This window comes from Leucoraja erinacea, chromosome 1, assembly GCF_028641065.1.
Source record: "Leucoraja erinacea ecotype New England chromosome 1, Leri_hhj_1, whole genome shotgun sequence".
NCBI classification, from domain to species: domain Eukaryota; kingdom Metazoa; phylum Chordata; class Chondrichthyes; order Rajiformes; family Rajidae; genus Leucoraja; species Leucoraja erinaceus.
Window position 1 is genome coordinate 162,163,631 of NC_073377.1, and position 17,594 is coordinate 162,181,224.

The 17,594-nt window shown below is 40.7% G+C and overlaps 1 protein-coding gene across 2 annotated transcripts in view; it reads left to right on the top strand.

Moving 5' to 3' along the window:
* The first annotated feature begins 231 nt into the window (after positions 1 to 231).
* kiaa1109 (KIAA1109 ortholog) overlaps positions 232 to 17,594 on the top strand; it is a 298,241-nt gene continuing 280,878 nt past the window's right edge. For both annotated transcript variants that reach the window (XM_055647191.1, XM_055647198.1), the window contains exons 1-3: positions 232 to 359; positions 3,756 to 3,835; positions 14,105 to 14,219. In XM_055647191.1, coding sequence (XP_055503166.1) covers positions 14,123 to 14,219 — 97 coding nt within the window. In that variant the 5' untranslated portion in view covers positions 232 to 359; positions 3,756 to 3,835; positions 14,105 to 14,122. The remainder of the gene's footprint in view (positions 360 to 3,755; positions 3,836 to 14,104; positions 14,220 to 17,594) is intronic.

A 17,594-nucleotide genomic window follows, 5' to 3' on the forward strand; every position in this document is an offset into this window, starting at 1 on the left:
TGTGGGCAAGGGACGATGGGCAAGGGACGGTGGGCATCTACCCCATCTATTCCTTGCATGATTTTCTGAGATCCCTTTTCTGCTGTCGGTTTGATTTAACTAGAGGAACACTTTATTTCGTGGGACTGACACGCTAAAGAAGATTTGTCAACGAAAGGGACCAATCTGAGAGGAGGGACTTACCCGCCGAGCACAACACGACCACGAGGACGACGACGAGCACGGCGCCGAAGCTTCTCGCGAGAGCGCGCGCCCGGCGAGTTGCAGGAAGCGTTGGTCGTGTGGGGGAGAGGCGGCGCGCGGGGGCCCCGTCAACCAACGGCCAAGGGGGCGAGTAGAGCGAGCGGGTGATGCTGCAGGTAGAGCGGCGCTGGCGCTGGGGCAGGGACAGGAGCAGGGACAGGGGGTAACGCCGTACTCACCTCTGCTCCGCCTTGCAGGGAGAAAATAACGTTTCAGGCAAATGGCGGAATGGGTAAATTCGTTTTGACAGCGTACATCCCTTTTACATTCGACATCAAATGGGCCTAGGGTGGTACAATGTGTGGGGAGTTTAAGTTCTGGAGTAAACATTAAGGGTAATTCTTGCCCAATATATCTATGCATGTCTCAGCATGCATTGTCACTGGAAACCTGCAGTCTGTTATTGCTTCGTAGCTAGAGCCGGGGGGCAAATTTTGTTTGTATTGAGAACAAAACTAATAATCTAAATACATTCTGGGAACCATAGTGTAAAATGTATTTTATAAACTAAGCTAATGTTTCAGGGTGATTATCTTTAGATCGAGAATGGGATTGTTTCTCCACAGCAGCTGCCTGCTTGCAGTGTATTTCCCTTGTTTGATTTTTCTATTCCCACTTGATATTCAACTTCTACAATATTTTACATTTGCACTACTACATACTGATTTTTAGTTCTGCATGTCTACTTTCTGTTCAGACTGCTACCAAACAATAACAAGCTAATAATGGTTTACTTATTTTAAATACAGTGAAGTTTAAGTATTTGTTTACCATTGTTTACAACCATTGAAACAACTAGCGTACAAATTTGTTGTAAAACATACAGCTATTTGTAAAACATACTAAATGAAATTGAATTAAAAACTGTTCCTTTCCCTATCTGCTCTAAATGGGAATCACAATTGACACAATTGTCTTATTATGTGGGTCAAACTGGACATTCAGAACACCTTGCCCAGATGATTTTGCAATTATCTGTTTACCACCTAATGTCACAGTTATTTAAGCGTCATACCTACTCTGCTTGCATAAATGAAACTACCTCCAAATGTCTCAGAATAAACAGTGAAGTTTTCACTTAGCAAACAGTTTTGTGCGGGTGGTAATTTTTCTTTTGCTTATTGGCTAATCTGTGTCAAATAAAGATTTTGGATGCAAAATTAAAATGTCCAGTGTGTTGTACAGTTCTATATTTGACACATTGGTAAACAGTCTGCTCTGTTTATAAAAAAGAAAAAAAAGCAGTAGGCTAGAATTGGCCATACCTGACAGCCTAATGGAACTGAACCTGACTTGTCATTCTTCACTTGCCATTTGAACCATGAAGTAGTTTATTTCTGAGAACCACACAGCACTTTTGCAGTTTAGTCAGAAGTCCAAAGGTGGAGATAAAAGGAATGGCCTTACAGCTGCATATGATATGTGAAAGGCTTCATATAGCTGAATTCTACCATCAATGCTAAAATAACTTTTTTTAATACATTTGATCTGCTATAATAACAAGGTTTGAAATGACAGAGAATTAAAAACTTGAAATGCAGCCCACTGTTGTCATTGATTATGATGTTCTGCACTGGATCTTGCTATGTTTGCTGTAGGCAATTACTATTCTAAAGCATGGAAGCTGAAATCTCCAAAACAATTAAAGTATTTCAGTTGGAAAGGTACTGTAGCAGAGTTAGCCTTTTTGAATGGGAGGTATTGATTTGGATACTGTCAGTCTAACAGATTTCAATATTCAGACACAATGACTTTGGAATAACATTTTGTTTTCCTTAAAATCAGAAATTGATTACAAATGAGGATCTAATAGCATGGTTGCACATAGTGATCAGTTTAGGTATGCACAGGTTATTCCTTTTGTGTAAACATGAAATATCCCCATCTACTTCAACTGCTTCACTTGCATCATTACAAATTGTATTCAAATGCCAAGCAGTGCAACTATCTTACAAGCAAAATTAAAATGGTCATCAACATGTGCTCAAATGCTTGCATATCAGTAGCAGCCGTGTTTTGCATAATTATTTGTATCTTGAAGACAGTTTATAAGTTTTATTTCCCTGGCAAAACATGCTATTTCTTGAGATGATGCGAGTTAGTCAACAAGGATAGGTTCATTCTTCTTGCAAGGTGATTATTTTCCCTGGCATTCATTGACTTGTAGAATTCAGTCAAAGGTTTCCGGATTGCTGCTCTGCAATCAGGTGTTTGATTTCTAATTTTTTCAGGCCTTTCAGAGTAAGCTGATACAGACATATTTAATCACAGTACAATTTAGTGAAGTAAAAAAAGTTCTTTTGCAGGTCTGTTTGCATATTTTTTGAATTCTCACACATCACTTTATCATTTTTGCAGAATCTACACAAAAAAGCTGGAGAAACTCAGCGGGTGCCGCAACATCTATAGAGCGAAGGAAATAGGCAACGTTTGCATATTTTTTGAATTCTCCATACACTGCTCACTTTATCTTTTTTGGTAACCTTCACTTTATCATTGGTTGTTTTATGATTGATAATTCAAGTTAAATAACTTGGAACTATTTTATAGAAACCTTGTCATATTGGAGCTTTCTTCAGGCTTGTAACAGGGAAATTGCAGTTTGTGGTTGTGCGATAGTGAAAGCATTTTCACTTGGTCCAACCGTGTTTCGTGGGTGCACTGCAACCATGCCTATGATAATGTATCCCTGTTAGACAAAAGTGCTGGAGAAACTCAGCGGGTGCAGCAGCATGTATGGAGCGAAGAAAATAGGCAACGTTTCGGGCCAAAACCCTTCTTGAAACCCTTCGCTCTATAGATGCTGCTGCACCCGCTAAGTTTCTCCAGCACTTTCGTCTACCTTCGATTTTCCAGCATCTGCAGTTCCTTCTTGAACATAATGGATCCCTGTATTCTGTTGATGCATGGAGATTAGCAAACCTGTCTCCATGCCCCTCTCGTATTGTGGTGTCTTATTTTCCATCTTCTAAAGCGCCAGGATATTTCCAGAATGCAAGCACTATAGAAGTCCATTGCTAATGCACGCACTATCTCTGTACACTTCTTTCAGAATCCTGACTTACTGGCTTTCAGGTAGTTTTGCCTAGTTTCAGTCCAAGTAATTTCTATTGGATATTAATTAGTTGTTTAATGTCTCAGTCATTTCTTCATTTACTAACAGTAACTACTCCTAATATGCAACAGTTTTGTTTTGTTTAATTTTTGAAGCTCTTTCAGTAGCTTTTACACTCTTTGCTAACTTACTGCCATAAAATTGCTTCTCTCTTTATCATTGTGCTTCCTAAAACTTTATTACTACAAAACTTGCTACTGTTTGTGGCAATGTTCTAAACTTCTCCAACACACTTTAACTTCTCAAAGAGCCATAGACTAATCATCTGGAATATATAGTTATTAATAAATCTAAAATATTTATTTAACTGCATTGTCATTCATTCAGAAACACAATGAAGATGTGTTTTCCTCAATTCTAGGCATTGTGGGTTGACTTTTAAATTTATTATGTTTAGGTTCTAAGTGAAAAATGATTGTCAGGAGTTTTTGCCATCCTTGCAGTTATTCTTCCAGGAATAAATCAGCTTAATGCATGGTGAGTGATTTGATTTAAATTTATTTTGTTATTTGCAACTTGTTTGCTTTAAAACATTCTAATTTAGTAGTATTTAATTATAGTCATGTATTCATTATGTATATGGTATGATTGAAACATTCTACAGTTTAATTTTTGAGCTTCAGCTTTGTGAATCTAATGTAGTAAATGGTGCGGCAGATAATGAGTTTTATTTAGTTGAGTTTAGTTTATTGTCACGTGTACCAAGGTACAAAGAAAAGCTATTGTTGTGTGCTAACCATCCAGCTGAAAGACAATACATGATTACAATCAAGCAATTCACAGTGTACAAATACATGATAAAGGGAATAATGTTTAGTGCAAATAAAGCCAGTAAAGTATGATCAAACATAGTCTGAGGGTCTTGTAGTAGTTTAGGATTGCTCTCTAGTTATGGTAGGATTCATTTCACTGCACCTTATGGTGCATGTGACAAATACATTTGAACTAATAGATGTCTGGAGGATATTGTCAAATGGTTAGTTGTGCTGAGAATGGTAACATAGCAGTTAATTGCTTGAAATTGTAATCCAGTGACCTGGACAATGGTGTGCAGACATTCATTTAAGTTTGTTGTAACACATTTGGAATTTATAATTCAATGCTATTATTTGTGATCATGCCCATAAAGCTATAAGAATGTCTTTAAAAATGAAGCATCTGGTTTATTCATGTTTGTCAGGAAAAATGTGAAACCTCTTTATCAAGTCTGGCCATACAGGTTAGGTGACGTGAAATTATTTAGAGAACTGCGAAATCTTTATTTAAACGTGGGGGAAGAATGTTTACTGCCCGTTGTATTCACACAATTGATTAATAAATAATTTGTTTTTAAGCAGTAATTGAGAGGAACGGGGATACAAATTAACTCTCAGCTACTTTGCTGACTTGGGCAGAGCTGTTGCTAAATCAAGTTGTCATAGATCCCAATGGAAGCTTTCTCTGGTGCATGTGTAGAAGTTGGTGAGAGTCATTGGTGACATGCCGAACATCATTAGTTTGTTGAGGAAGTAGAGACATTTGTGTGCTTTTTTGGCTGCAGTTTCGATATGGTTTTGCAATCTATCTCCTTTCCGTACTCTTTCCCATGATTGTTTTCTCTGGCTCTCGATGATGATGACATCTGCCCACCTTTAATAGTGATAGAGGGGTGGTGTAGAGGTTGTGAGTGCTGATTCTCAGGTCTGGCAGTTTGGAGTTATTTGTTTAGGATCATGATGTTGAAGACAGGGCTACAGTCAAGAAATAGAGGGTGATGTGGGTGCCCTTGTTATCCAGATGTTTCAGCAATGCGTTGGGCCAAGGAGATGAGATTTTCCGTGGTCCTGTCGCGGCAGTGCAGTGGATCAAGCTGTCTGAGAGGCTGGAGTTAATGTGTGCCAAGACCAGACTCTCAAAAGCACTTCATGATGGTGGATATCAGTCACTGGTTAGTCTATATTGGGTTTTTTTTATTGTGTTAAGTTGGAGGTTTTTTAGTTTAGTTACTTTTTAGTTTATTATGTTATCTATTTAGTACAGTATTTACCTGTTGTGCTGCTGCAAGTAAGAATTTCATTGTTTTGTTTCGGAACATATGACAAACTCTTGAATTCTTTGGCACCATGATGAAAGTTGTCTTCTTAAAACAGCTGGAATCCTCCAGATGGGTCGAGAAGACTGAGGGAAATATCATCACAATGTAATATAATTTTTAGAGACACAAGAAACTGTAGATGCTGGAATATTGAACAAACACAAGTGCTGGAGCAACTCAGTGGGTCAGCATTTGAGAAGGAATTGACAGGTGACATTTTGGGCACTGCTTCAGACAGAGGACAAATTGGTTGCTAACTAGAGTCATGGGCTGAATGCAAATTTTGTAACTGCCCAAGGTATTACAAGTTTATGTGGAACTAGCTGGGGAATGGGCCTAACTTGCCAAAAATTAACATGGGTTCTTTGAATGATTAGATAACAAAATGTGCTATATCATTACTGTTATTGTAGAATTGTTTATTTTGTATAATTGTTTATTTTACCTCATTTATTTTTGGTATATGTTAATCACCTCATTCCCTTCACACAAGCTTATGACTTCTCAAAGCCTTCCCTTTGTAGATAATGCACAAGCCAGGAACGTGGCAGAACATTCTTGGGTCAGCATTTGAGAGGGAATTGACAGGCGACATTTTGGGCACTGCTAAGACAGAGATAGATTGGTTGCTAACAAGAGTCGTGGGATGAATACAAATTCTGTAACTATCAAGGTCAGTAAAACTATAACATACAGTGCCCTCCATAATGTTTGGGATAAAGACCCATCATTGATTTATTTGCTGGTGCACTCCACAATTTGAGATTTGTAATGGAAAAAATCACAAGCGGTTAAAGTGCACGTTGTCAGATTTTAATAAAGGCCATTTTTATAAATTTTGGTTTCACCATTGAGAAATTACAACAGTGTTTATACATAGTCCCACCCACCCCTCCATTTCATGGCACCATAATGCTTGGGACACAACAATGACATGTAAATGAAAGTATTCAAGAAGGAACTGCAGATGCTGGAAAATCGAAGGTACACAAAAATGCTGGAGAAACTCAGCGGGTGCAGCAGCATCTATGGAGCGAAGGAAATAGGTAACGTTTCGGGCCGAAACCCTTCTTCAGACTGATAGGGGGTGGCGGGGAGAAGGAAGGAAAAAGGAGGAGGAGCCCGAGGGCTGGGGGATGGGAGGAGACAGCCTGAGGGCTGAGGAAGGGGAGGAGACAGCAAGGGCTAACAAAATTGGGAGAATTCAATGTTCATGCCCACAGGATGCAGACTCCCCAAGCGAAATATGAGGTGCTGTTCCTCCAATTTCCGGTGTTGCTCACTCTGGCCATGGAGGAGACCCAGGCCAAAGATGTCGGATTAGGAATGGGAGGGGGAGTTGAAGTGCTGAGCCACCGGGAGGTCAGGTAGGTTCTTGCGGACCGAGCGAAGGTGTTCGGAGAATCGATCGCCCAACCTCTGCATAGTCTCACTGATGTAGATCAGCTGACATCTAGAGCAGCGGATGCAGTAGATGAGGTTGGGTGGCTCAGCACTTCAACTCCCCCTCCCATTCCCAATCCGACCTCTCTGTCCTGGGTCTCCTCCATGTTCCAAATAGTTGATTTTGGTAAGGCTAAGGTTTGGCTGATGTCTCTTACAATTTTATTCTTATTTCTCAGTCTCATAATGGCTTCTTTGACTTTGATTGGCACAACTTTTGGTTCCAATGTTGATAAACTGCAATAAGTTTCCAAAGATAATTGAAAGACTGGAGGACAGACTAGGTGCAGAGAGCTCTGTTATACCTGCATTAAGGAGGCAATTAAACACACTTGAGCAATTACAAACACATGTGAAGCCCCAAACATTATGGTGCCCTGAAATGGGAGGACTATGTATAAACACAGCTGTAATTTCTACATGGTGAAACCAAAATGTATAAAAATGGCCTTTAATACAATCTGACAATGTGCACTTTAACCATGTGATTTTTTTTCTATTACAAATCTCAAATTATGGTGTACAGAGGCAAATAAATACATGATGGGTGTTTGTCCCAAACTTTATGGAGGGCACTGTAAGATGTACTGGTAGATAAACAACAGCAATTTCTTTAAGTTTCAGAATTCTCAGTGAATATAACCTTACTTTGAAATACTGCAAAGAATAAATACATTCAATTCTGGATGTATGACTTTTTTTTGTAAATGAAGCAGTAGAAAAGAAAGGACAACCAAAAACAGAAGTAAAATCGATTAATTAATAGTACAAAAGGGGAAGTACTGGAAAAAGTTAAGGGAACTCACACCCGCCAAGCTTTGGCTCTGGTGTGTAGCTTGTGAATCTCCTGCTTGTGGATACTTAATTAATTGGACATTAATTTGGGTGTTAAACAAACTTGTGCTTTACTTCACATATGAAATATAATATGGGCTTAAATGCAGATTGTTATAAAAAGGAGATTTTAATTTTTAACTGGATAGACACTTTGAAGAGAGTGCTGCTTTGTTATTTCTGTTTCTGAGATTATTTTGAATTCAAAATTATAAAGCTAATCAGTAATGTTTACATTGAAAATGCTGCAAATACTTAGCAGTTCTGGCAGCATCAATAGAGAGAAAAAAATGGAGTTTATGTTTTTGGATTATTTAGTTCTATTGAAAATCATTGACATGAAACATTAATTCTGTTTCTTTCACCATGGATGCCTGTTGATTAATTCCAGCATTTTTAGTTTTTATTCCAGATTTCTAGTATCTGCAGTTGATTACTTTTCAAAACAAGTTTGATGTTTTTGGAAATTAGGAAGTATTTTGAAATATTTTCATGCTCCAACCTTCTGTTGCAGCTTTACATAAACCATTGCCTAATAAAACTAATTTCCGTTATCAAATGGTTGTGTCCTTCTTAAATAGCAATGAAGATGGTGCCTATTTTATTTATCTTTTTATTGACTAAGATTTGCCCTTTCCAGTTATTTTCTTTCTTCCTTTGTTCTGTAAGTGAAATTAATCACAGGCAAGGTGCTATACAGCTCGTGGTGTTGGATAGATTCAGTCAAAAACGAGTCTTGGGCCATTCCATTTTATTATTCTGGGCTGCATGTACCTCTATTTTAACGATACATTGTTCCTCAAATTAGTCCATTGCTCTGGTGCAGGGCTCCCGCTTAACTTTTTTCCCCTGTTGCCAGCCGGGCAACCTTGGCAGCTTTTTATGTTGCCAAATGACAGTTTAGGTGGTCATTTAAGAAGGCTTGCATGACGCGTACGATAATGTGCTCGGATAAAGCGCGTAGTTACCAGTCGGAATTATACTCAATGAAGCATTCACATATTATTTCTGCTTCAAATAAAGTCACAAACTAAACATTCACCAATCAAGACATGATATATCCCACAATGACATGCAGCAAAATTATAAGACCGTATCTCAACTCTTTTTACACATTGCAGTTAATGCAATTTCTATTAGTTCTTTCCACTTCCAAACAAAAATGTTTGGATTATTCAGCGTATGATCAACCTGTGTCAATAAATCCTGGACCATGGTAACATATATGCGTACGTATAGTTGTGAATGTTGCTCATTAAATAACTACAGTTCTGATACTCCATAGTAAGAGCATTGATTTGCCGTTAAAATGAATTCTGTAATAACGTGTCAACGGTAGCAGTGACAATCGAACACTGCGGTTTTTAATGTTTCACGTGTTCACAATTTAATTAATCCATCTTTATGGATTAAAACAAATAATAACATTGTGAATTAAAACACATTTGATTGCATTCCGTTATCAAACATAGTCAATATTCGCTCCAGGACAATAGGGTCAGGGAAAGGGGTGTGTGTGAATCAATGCGGGGTGGATAGATGGCGGGGGTGGGGGGTGTGGTTAGAAGGCGGGTGGATTGAAGCAGGTGAATTAGTACGTGTTGGTTGGAGTAGGTAAAATTGTGAGGGGAGAGCACGGGGGATGCCAGTGGTGTTGAATGGGGGCGGTTCAGTACGGGATGGATAGGGGTAGACAAAAGTGCTGGAGAAATTCAGCGGGTGAGGCAGCATCTATGGAGCGAAGGAAATAGGCAACGTTTCGGGTCGAGACCCTTCTTCAGACTGTTCCCCCCATTCTTCTTGAATGGGCGGATCAGTACAGGATTGATGGGGGGGGGGATTAGAGGGGGATGAATTGGGGGGGGGGGGGGGGGATTTAGAGCAGGGTGAATTGGGGGGGGGGGGATTAGAGCAGGGTGAATTGGGGGGGGGGGGTCAGTACAGGGTGGATCGGGGGGTCTGTGTAGAATGAATGGGTATTCACTACAGGAGGATGGATGAGGGGAAAGTGCAGGTCAAGTGGATGGTGGATTAGTACAGGATGGCTGGGGGAGAAGCGCAGGATGGATGGGACAGGGGTAAGTACAGGGGGAATTGGGGAACCAGTGTAGGATGCGGGGGCGATGGTGGGGAGTTATGGCAGGAGCAGAATTAATGCGAGGTGGATAGGGTGATCAGCGCAGGATGAATAGATTGGGGGGGGGAGATGGGAAGGGGAGCGCAGGGGATGTCAGTGAGGACGGAATAGAGGCGGGAATGGGGATCAGTGCCGGATGTAGAGGAGGGGTCCCAGGATAAAGGTGGGGTGGAGGGGGTGTACGAGCGAGAGAGAGAGAGAGAGAGGGGGGGGGTTTCCTTGGAGATGAATCTTTGCCTCAGTACATTTGCACCGCCTGTAGGTAAAGCATCAGCCTAATCACACATACAGTTGCTGCCTGCCACAGTTTAAATATATTTTTACACATAAATTATGAATAAAGATAAGAAAATGTTTCAAACGAGTGAAATGTCCTTATTCCCGTATCAAACACATTAAGGATTAAATGAAGTGTTTAAGAAGGAACTGCAGATGCTGGAGAATCGAAGGTTACACAAAAAAGCTGGAGAAACTCAGCGGGTGCAGCAGCATCTATGGAGCGAAGGAAATAGGCAACGTTTCGGGCCCGAAACGTTGCCTATTTCCTTCGCTCCATAGATGCTGCTGCACCCGCTGAGTTTCTCCAGCTTTTTTGTGTAAGGATTAAATGAAAATAGTTTCAGGCAATAGTCCTTTTATCCGTACTGCAACATCACAGAGAGCCTCTTTTGCTTTAGCTATTTTGTCTTTTTACAATACTGCACACAAATATTTGACAAAGGGGGTCGAAATTCAAATTCCTTCAAAAAAAATTGACAAGCACTTTATTGGGTTCATGCCTAACATAGTACCTGTATCAACAAAAAATATAAGAAAAGATAGCATATTGATAGTAAGTTTCCGAAAATGGCATCGGAACACACAAACACATTTTGTGTAAGGGTTGCCACGTGGTGTTCACCAGTGGTTGGCACAGTAAGTGCACGTATTTATTTTTCCTTTCTATGTTTATGAATACCACATGGAACAATAACATTGCAAACACCGTTTCCACTTCATTCACCTGATCATGTAGTAGAATACTGCATTCATCTGTGTGGATATCGCAACGCACGTTACAAATCATACACACAAACGTACGTTGTGGTGGACACTGAAAGGTTCGGTGTCCCTGAAAACGAACGTTACATTATTTGCGAAACCAAACATTTTCACCAAATGTGATCTAAACATTACATTACCTTACAGATTTGAGCTATCGATGGCCGATAATTCGTTAGAACGTTTGATTTTACGCTGACTTTAATGTAGTTGTAAAATTTTTATTGGTTCTTGTATCTTTCTCATTTACAACTTATAAAACTTTAGGGTGGAAACGCTGCAAATGTCTTTTCAAATTTGAAGCTCGTGTTTGAGCATTTTTATTAGAGCCAGACACAATCTTTCTCATCATCATCATCTTCTATCATACACTGACACACAAGATGTTTTTCATGTAGTTATTGTACAATATTCAAAAACAACAGATCTGGTTGGAGTTTTCTTTGCCATTGAGAAAGGGGCTTTAGATTTCAAACTTGCTAACTTAGGACATTTTGAATTAACTCATTTTTTTCCCCCCTAAAAAATAAAATAATTAATGACATTAGTGAATGAATAGTGCCTGAAATTGAATTATTAACATGTTTTATATATCACAAAATATGAGGTTAAAGTACAGTAAATACCGGCGGATTAACTGACATTACTTACCTTTACTAACTCACTTAAGTAGTTTCCATTCATTGGTAATAATTTAGGTTAGGTTAAAGAGGGAGGATCAAGGGAACGCAGCCCCCTGTCAGTTTAGGTTAGTCGGTGTTTACTATACCTTTACCTAAATGAGCCCAAACCTTTTTTTTTCCTTCAAATTATCAAATTCTTTGATGCTTTGCCAAGACTAATGTTTACTGCTGTTGAGAAAGAATTAATCATCACTGACGATTTATTTTGCAGTAAATCATGAAAATTTGTATTCATTTATAATGTATTTCCTCATAAATGAATGACTACATTTACCTTTTGAATTCAGAAATTATCCAGACATGTTCACTCAGTAGCAGGTGGAGGGAAATCAGCTGGCGATGGCGTTTGTTTACGTTTTGTTTCTCGTCGTTCTGCCGTCAGATGACGGCGCCAATGTGATTTCTCATTCTCTCGGGTGGAAATAGAGTGTGCGGTATGTTTAAAAAGTGGGATTTTTTTCCGATTTTCATAGTTTCTGAAATTTATGTTGAGGGCTGAGTCGGATCGGGACTTTTTTGCTGACTCAGCAACACCAAAATTGCCCCCACTACGACTCGACGACTCCGACTCCGACTCCACAACCCTGCATTTCATCTCAATGATTCTTCATCAGAACTTGATAAGTGAGAAAATAAATACATTTTAAATTGAAGGAAGGGAACAGCAAAGAGAATATTAGGAATGTCCATGAAGGGGTGGAGGCCAAAGTTGCTAAAATGACCAGTACTTTATCACCACTTTGAGATAGAAGAAAAGGAAATTGAAACTGAAATATACAATATCTGTGGACAGTAAAATTGGCTGGTTTACTTGAAATGTTGAATTCAATATTGAGGACGGAGAGAATGGAGTTGGACAGCGAACAAGTAACATCTAACAGGATACTCCATTCAGTCCGCAGACATAAGATTAGACTTAACAAACTGGGATTGTTCCGGAGGCCAAAAAAAACATAATAGGAGATTTGTTAGAGGCATATGAGATCTTGATTGGTTTAGATAGGGTAAATAGAAGCTGTTCACATTTGTGGACTTTTCAATGGCCAAAGACAAATGATCTGTGGTGGGGCTAGAAGAAAATGTTTTACACAATGCAACTGTGATCTGGAACTACTGTAGAAATTGTGTCAATGGGTACTTTCAAAAGGCTTGAGGGAAAATAATTTGCTGGGGAATGGAACCGATTAGATTGTTCTGTAAAGAATCAAAATGGACTGAATTGTCTGAAGAAGGGTCCCAACCCGAAACATCACCCATCCCAAAATGCCACCCATGCTTTTTCTCTGGAGATGCTGCCTGACCCACTGAGTTACTCCAGCACTTTGTGTCTATCTTTGGAATGAACCAGTTCTTTGTTTTTACAACTTGATTCATGAATTGTGATTCTTACTCCATTCTTGTTATTTTTTAAGAGACAAGCACATTTTTAGAAAGATTTATTTGCTTGTGGCGTAAATCCTTATGGTGGGCTTGTTCCGCAGTCCTTTATAAATGTTTTAATATAAAGTGAGCAAATGTTTACTGGGATATTAATTCTCTCTACCAACTGCAATTGGTACCATGACTGATGCAACATCCCAGCAGCTCAATTTGAGACATGGGTGTCTAGATCGTTGCTAGAAGTTTGAACCTTCAGTTAGAAATTTGTATGCAGTCAGCAAAGCAGTGGACTGAGACTGAGTTTACTGAATATTCATATCATGAACTGCTCAGTATATATTTTTTGTGGTTTATTTTCCTTGGAGTTCAATTCCCTTATTTATTTTTAGCATTAAACATAGCTGTGCGCATTTTCCTTCTTCAAAGCAAGGTTCTATACATTACAACCTGCCACCTACCACACATTTTGAATGACTTAATTTTTACGCATTGGTGTGAAACTTAAATAGCAGTGTCAAAATGGCAACACAGTATAATGCTTGAATGATTATGTTTTGAACATTTTTTAATTTAATCTTTACTATATTGGAATGCTAGATTGCCATTGGGTGATGTGGGGAGGATGTTTTCAGTAGTGGGAGCATCTAGGACAAGAGGACCCAGCCTCAGAATAAAAGGACAAACCTTAGAATGTCAACGAGGAATTTCTTTAGCCAGAGGGTGGTGAATCTGTGGAATTCATTGCCACAGACGCCTGCAGAGACCAAGACATTGGGTATTTTACAAGCAGAGATTGATGGGTTCTTGATGAGTAAAGGCATCAAATGTTAAGGGGTAAAGGCAGGAGAATGGGGATGAAAGGGCAAAATAAATTAGCCATGATAGACTGGCAGAGCTGACTCGGTGGGCCAAATGGCCTAATTCTGCCCCTATGTCTGATGGTCGTCTTACAGCGCTTTTAATTGGATCATTTCTTGTCTGTTTGAATATTAGTAATAACATTATTTCTCGCAATGAAGTGCATGTATTTTGAGGAATAATGTTTTCTGGTTTGTTCACTCAGCAAATATGCAGAGGGTGCTCGACTTGTATGTTTTGATCCAGCCCCATGAGTTATTCATGGCTCATGTTATTTTGTTTCTTCCTTCTGACAGCTCTGACCTATTGCCAAAATGGAGGCAAGAAAAAATGAGAGCTTCGTACCATCATTTACAGATTTGGACGGTTTTCTCACAGAACATAATTCTAATGTTGTGTGGCTGATTGTTGGTGAGTGTTAACAATAGTTTTTAATGGTAATGCTTTTAATACTCCAGTTTTATTCACTCCGTTGGAATGATAGTTTCAATGGGGGATAAAACTGGAATTGCTAATTATATAGTTTCTGCTAATCAGTGATTTGTTTTTTATTGAGGGCATGTGGCAGCAAGATATTTGATTCCCACTCTAACTATTTTCAAGCTCCAGGTTAATCCAGACTTGTTTGGTTCCAGTATTTGAATGTGTAGTCTAGAAGAGCTGTTAAACTTGGTTGAACATTTTATTATTCTGCATGCCAGCTGGCATCCATGTTGCACATGAACATATAAATCATGAGCAGGAGTGACAATAGACAATAGGTGCAGGAGTAGGCCATTTGGCCCTTCGAGCCAGCACCGCCATTCAATGTGATCATGGCTGATCATCCCTAATCAGTACCCCGTTCCTGCCTTCTCCCCATATCCCCTGACTCCACTATCTTTAAGAGCCCTATCTAGCTCTCTCTTGAAAGTATCCAGAGAAGCGGCCTCCACCGCCCTCTGAGGCAGAGAATTCCACAGACTCACAACTCTCTGTGTGAAGAACTATTTTGTCGTCTCCATTCTAATTGGCTTACCCCTTATTCTTAAACTGTGGCCCCTGGTTCTGGACTCCCCCAACATCGGGAACATGTTTCCTGCCTCTTGCGTGTTCAAACCCTTAATAATCTTATATGTTTCAATAAGATATCCTCTCATCCTTCTGAACTCCAGAGAATATTCTCCATTCTCTCAGCATATGACAGTCTGCCGTACTGGGAATTAACCTCGTAAACCTACGCTGCACTCCCTCAATAGCAAACATAGAAACATAGAAATTAGGTGCAGGAGTAGGCCATTCGGCCCTTCGAGCCTGCACCATCATTCACTATGATCATGGCTGATCATCCAACTCAGTATCCTGTACCTGCCTTCTCTCCATACCCTCTGATCCCCTTAGCCACAAGGGCCACATCTAACTCCCTCTTAAATATAGCCAATGAACTGGCCTCAACTACCCTCTGTGGCAGAGAGTTCCAGAGATTCACCACTCTGTGTGAAAAAAGTTTTTCTCATCTCGGTTTTAAAGGATTTCTCCTTTACCCTTAAGCTGTGACCCCTTGTCCTGGACCTCCCCAACATTGGGAACAATCTTCCTGCATCTAGCCTGTCCAATCCCTTAAGAATTTTGTAAGTTTCTATAAGATCCCCTCTCAATCTCCTAAATCCTAGAGAGTATAAACCAAGTCTATCCAGTCTTTCTTCATAGGACAGTCCTGACATCCCAGGAATCAGTCTGGTGAACCTTCTCTGCACTCCCTCTATGGCAATAATGTCCTTCCTCAGATTTGGAGACCAAAACTGTACGCAGTACTCCAGGTGTGGTTTCACCAAGACCCCGTACAACTGCAGTAGAACCTTCCTGCTCCTATACTCAAATCCTTTTGCTATGAAAGCTAACATACCATTCGCTTTCTTCACTGCCTACTTTAAATGACTGGTGTACCATGACACCCAGGTCTCGCCGCATCTCCCCTTTTCCTAATTGGCCACCATTGGCAAGAATGTCCTTCCTCAAATTTAGGGACCAAAACTGCACACAATACTCCAGGTGTAGTCTCACTAGGGCCCTATACAAATGCAGAAGGACCTCTTTGCTCCTATACTCAACTCCTCTTATTATGAAGGTCAACATGCCATTCGTTTTCTTCACTGCCTGCTTCCGCTGCCATCAGTGAGCAGCAGAGGGAACATCCAGATGCTTTCTTCATGGCAGCTGGGGATTTCAACCAGGCAAGTCTTACATCTGTTCTGCCTAAATTCTACCAGCATGTGAACATTGCAACCAGGGGGAAGAACAAACTAGATCTGGTGTACACCAACATTAAAGATGCATATAAAGCAGCCCCCCTCCCGCATATCGGCAACTCTGACCACCTAGCGGTTATGCTCACACCTGCATACAGACCCAGGGTGAAACAGGACAGGCCAACGGTCAAAGAAGTCAGAACATGGCCACAGGGAGCTACCGCAGCACTACTAGACTGTTTTGAAACCACACAGTGGGCCATTTTCAGAGAGGCAGCAACAGATGACAGTGGCATCAACCTCCAAGAATATACAGAATCCGTCATCGCATACATCAATAACTGTATTGAGGATGTAACGGTGGTAAAAACCATCAGGAGGTGTGCCAATCAGAAACCTTGGCTAACTGGGGAAGTGTGTTCCCTACTGAGAATCCGGAATGCTGCATTCAAATCTGGGGACAACGCAGCATACAAACTGGCAAGGGGTAACCTATCCCGGGGGATCAGGGAAGCGAAGAGGCTGTATGGACAAAAACTTAATAGCCACTTCGCAAATGACAAAGACACACGTCGCTTGTGGCAGGGATTTCATACCATCACTGACTACAAGCCCCCCCCCCCCCCGCTGCGGATATGCCAAAACGACCCCTCTCTACCAGATGAACTGAACGAGTTCTACGCACGGTTTGAGGTTAAAAACAGCACCCAGACACGTGCACTACTGCCATCTCCCAGTGACCAGTCGCTCAGGCTGTCCGCAGCCGGAGTTAAAAAGGCCTTTGCCAGCGTCAATCCACGCAAAGCTGCAGGGCCGGACAACATTCCTGGATGCGTTTTAAGAGACTGCGCCGAGCAACTGAAAGATGTCTTCACAGACATTTTTAACATCTCACTCAGCCAGGCAGTAGTGCCCAACTGTCTTAAGAGTGCCACCATCGTCCCTGTCCCGAAGAAACCAAACCCAGCCTGCCATAATGACTTTCGACCAGTGGCTCTAACACCCATAGTAATGAAGTGCTTTGAGCGACTGGTTATGCAGCATATCAAAAATAGTCTACCTGCTGACCTAGACCCACTGCAGTTCGTCTACAGAGCCAACCGATCCACAGAGGACGTAGTCTCAACAACACTGAATCTCGTACTGTCACACCTTGATCGGAAAAATACTTATGCCAAGATCCTCTTCATAGACTTCAGCTCTGCTTTCAATACAATCATCCCGCAGCAGCTGGTGGAGAAGTTGGAGCTATTGGGGGTTGATGCTGGCACATGCAACTGGGTCCTGAACTTTCTGTCGCAACGGCAGCAGACAGTCAGGGTGGGCAGTAGGACATCAAAAACCATAGCCGTGAGCACTGGCTCACCCCAAGGCTGTGTCCTAAGCCCCCTGCTGTTTAGTCTGCTGACACACGACTGTACTGCTAGACTCAACAACAACTTCATCAACAAGTTCGCTGATGACACAACAGTGGTGGGTCTCATCAATGACAATGATGAATCGGCGTACAGGATGGAGGTGGAGCTGCTCACAGGATGGTGCAAATCCCACAACCTCA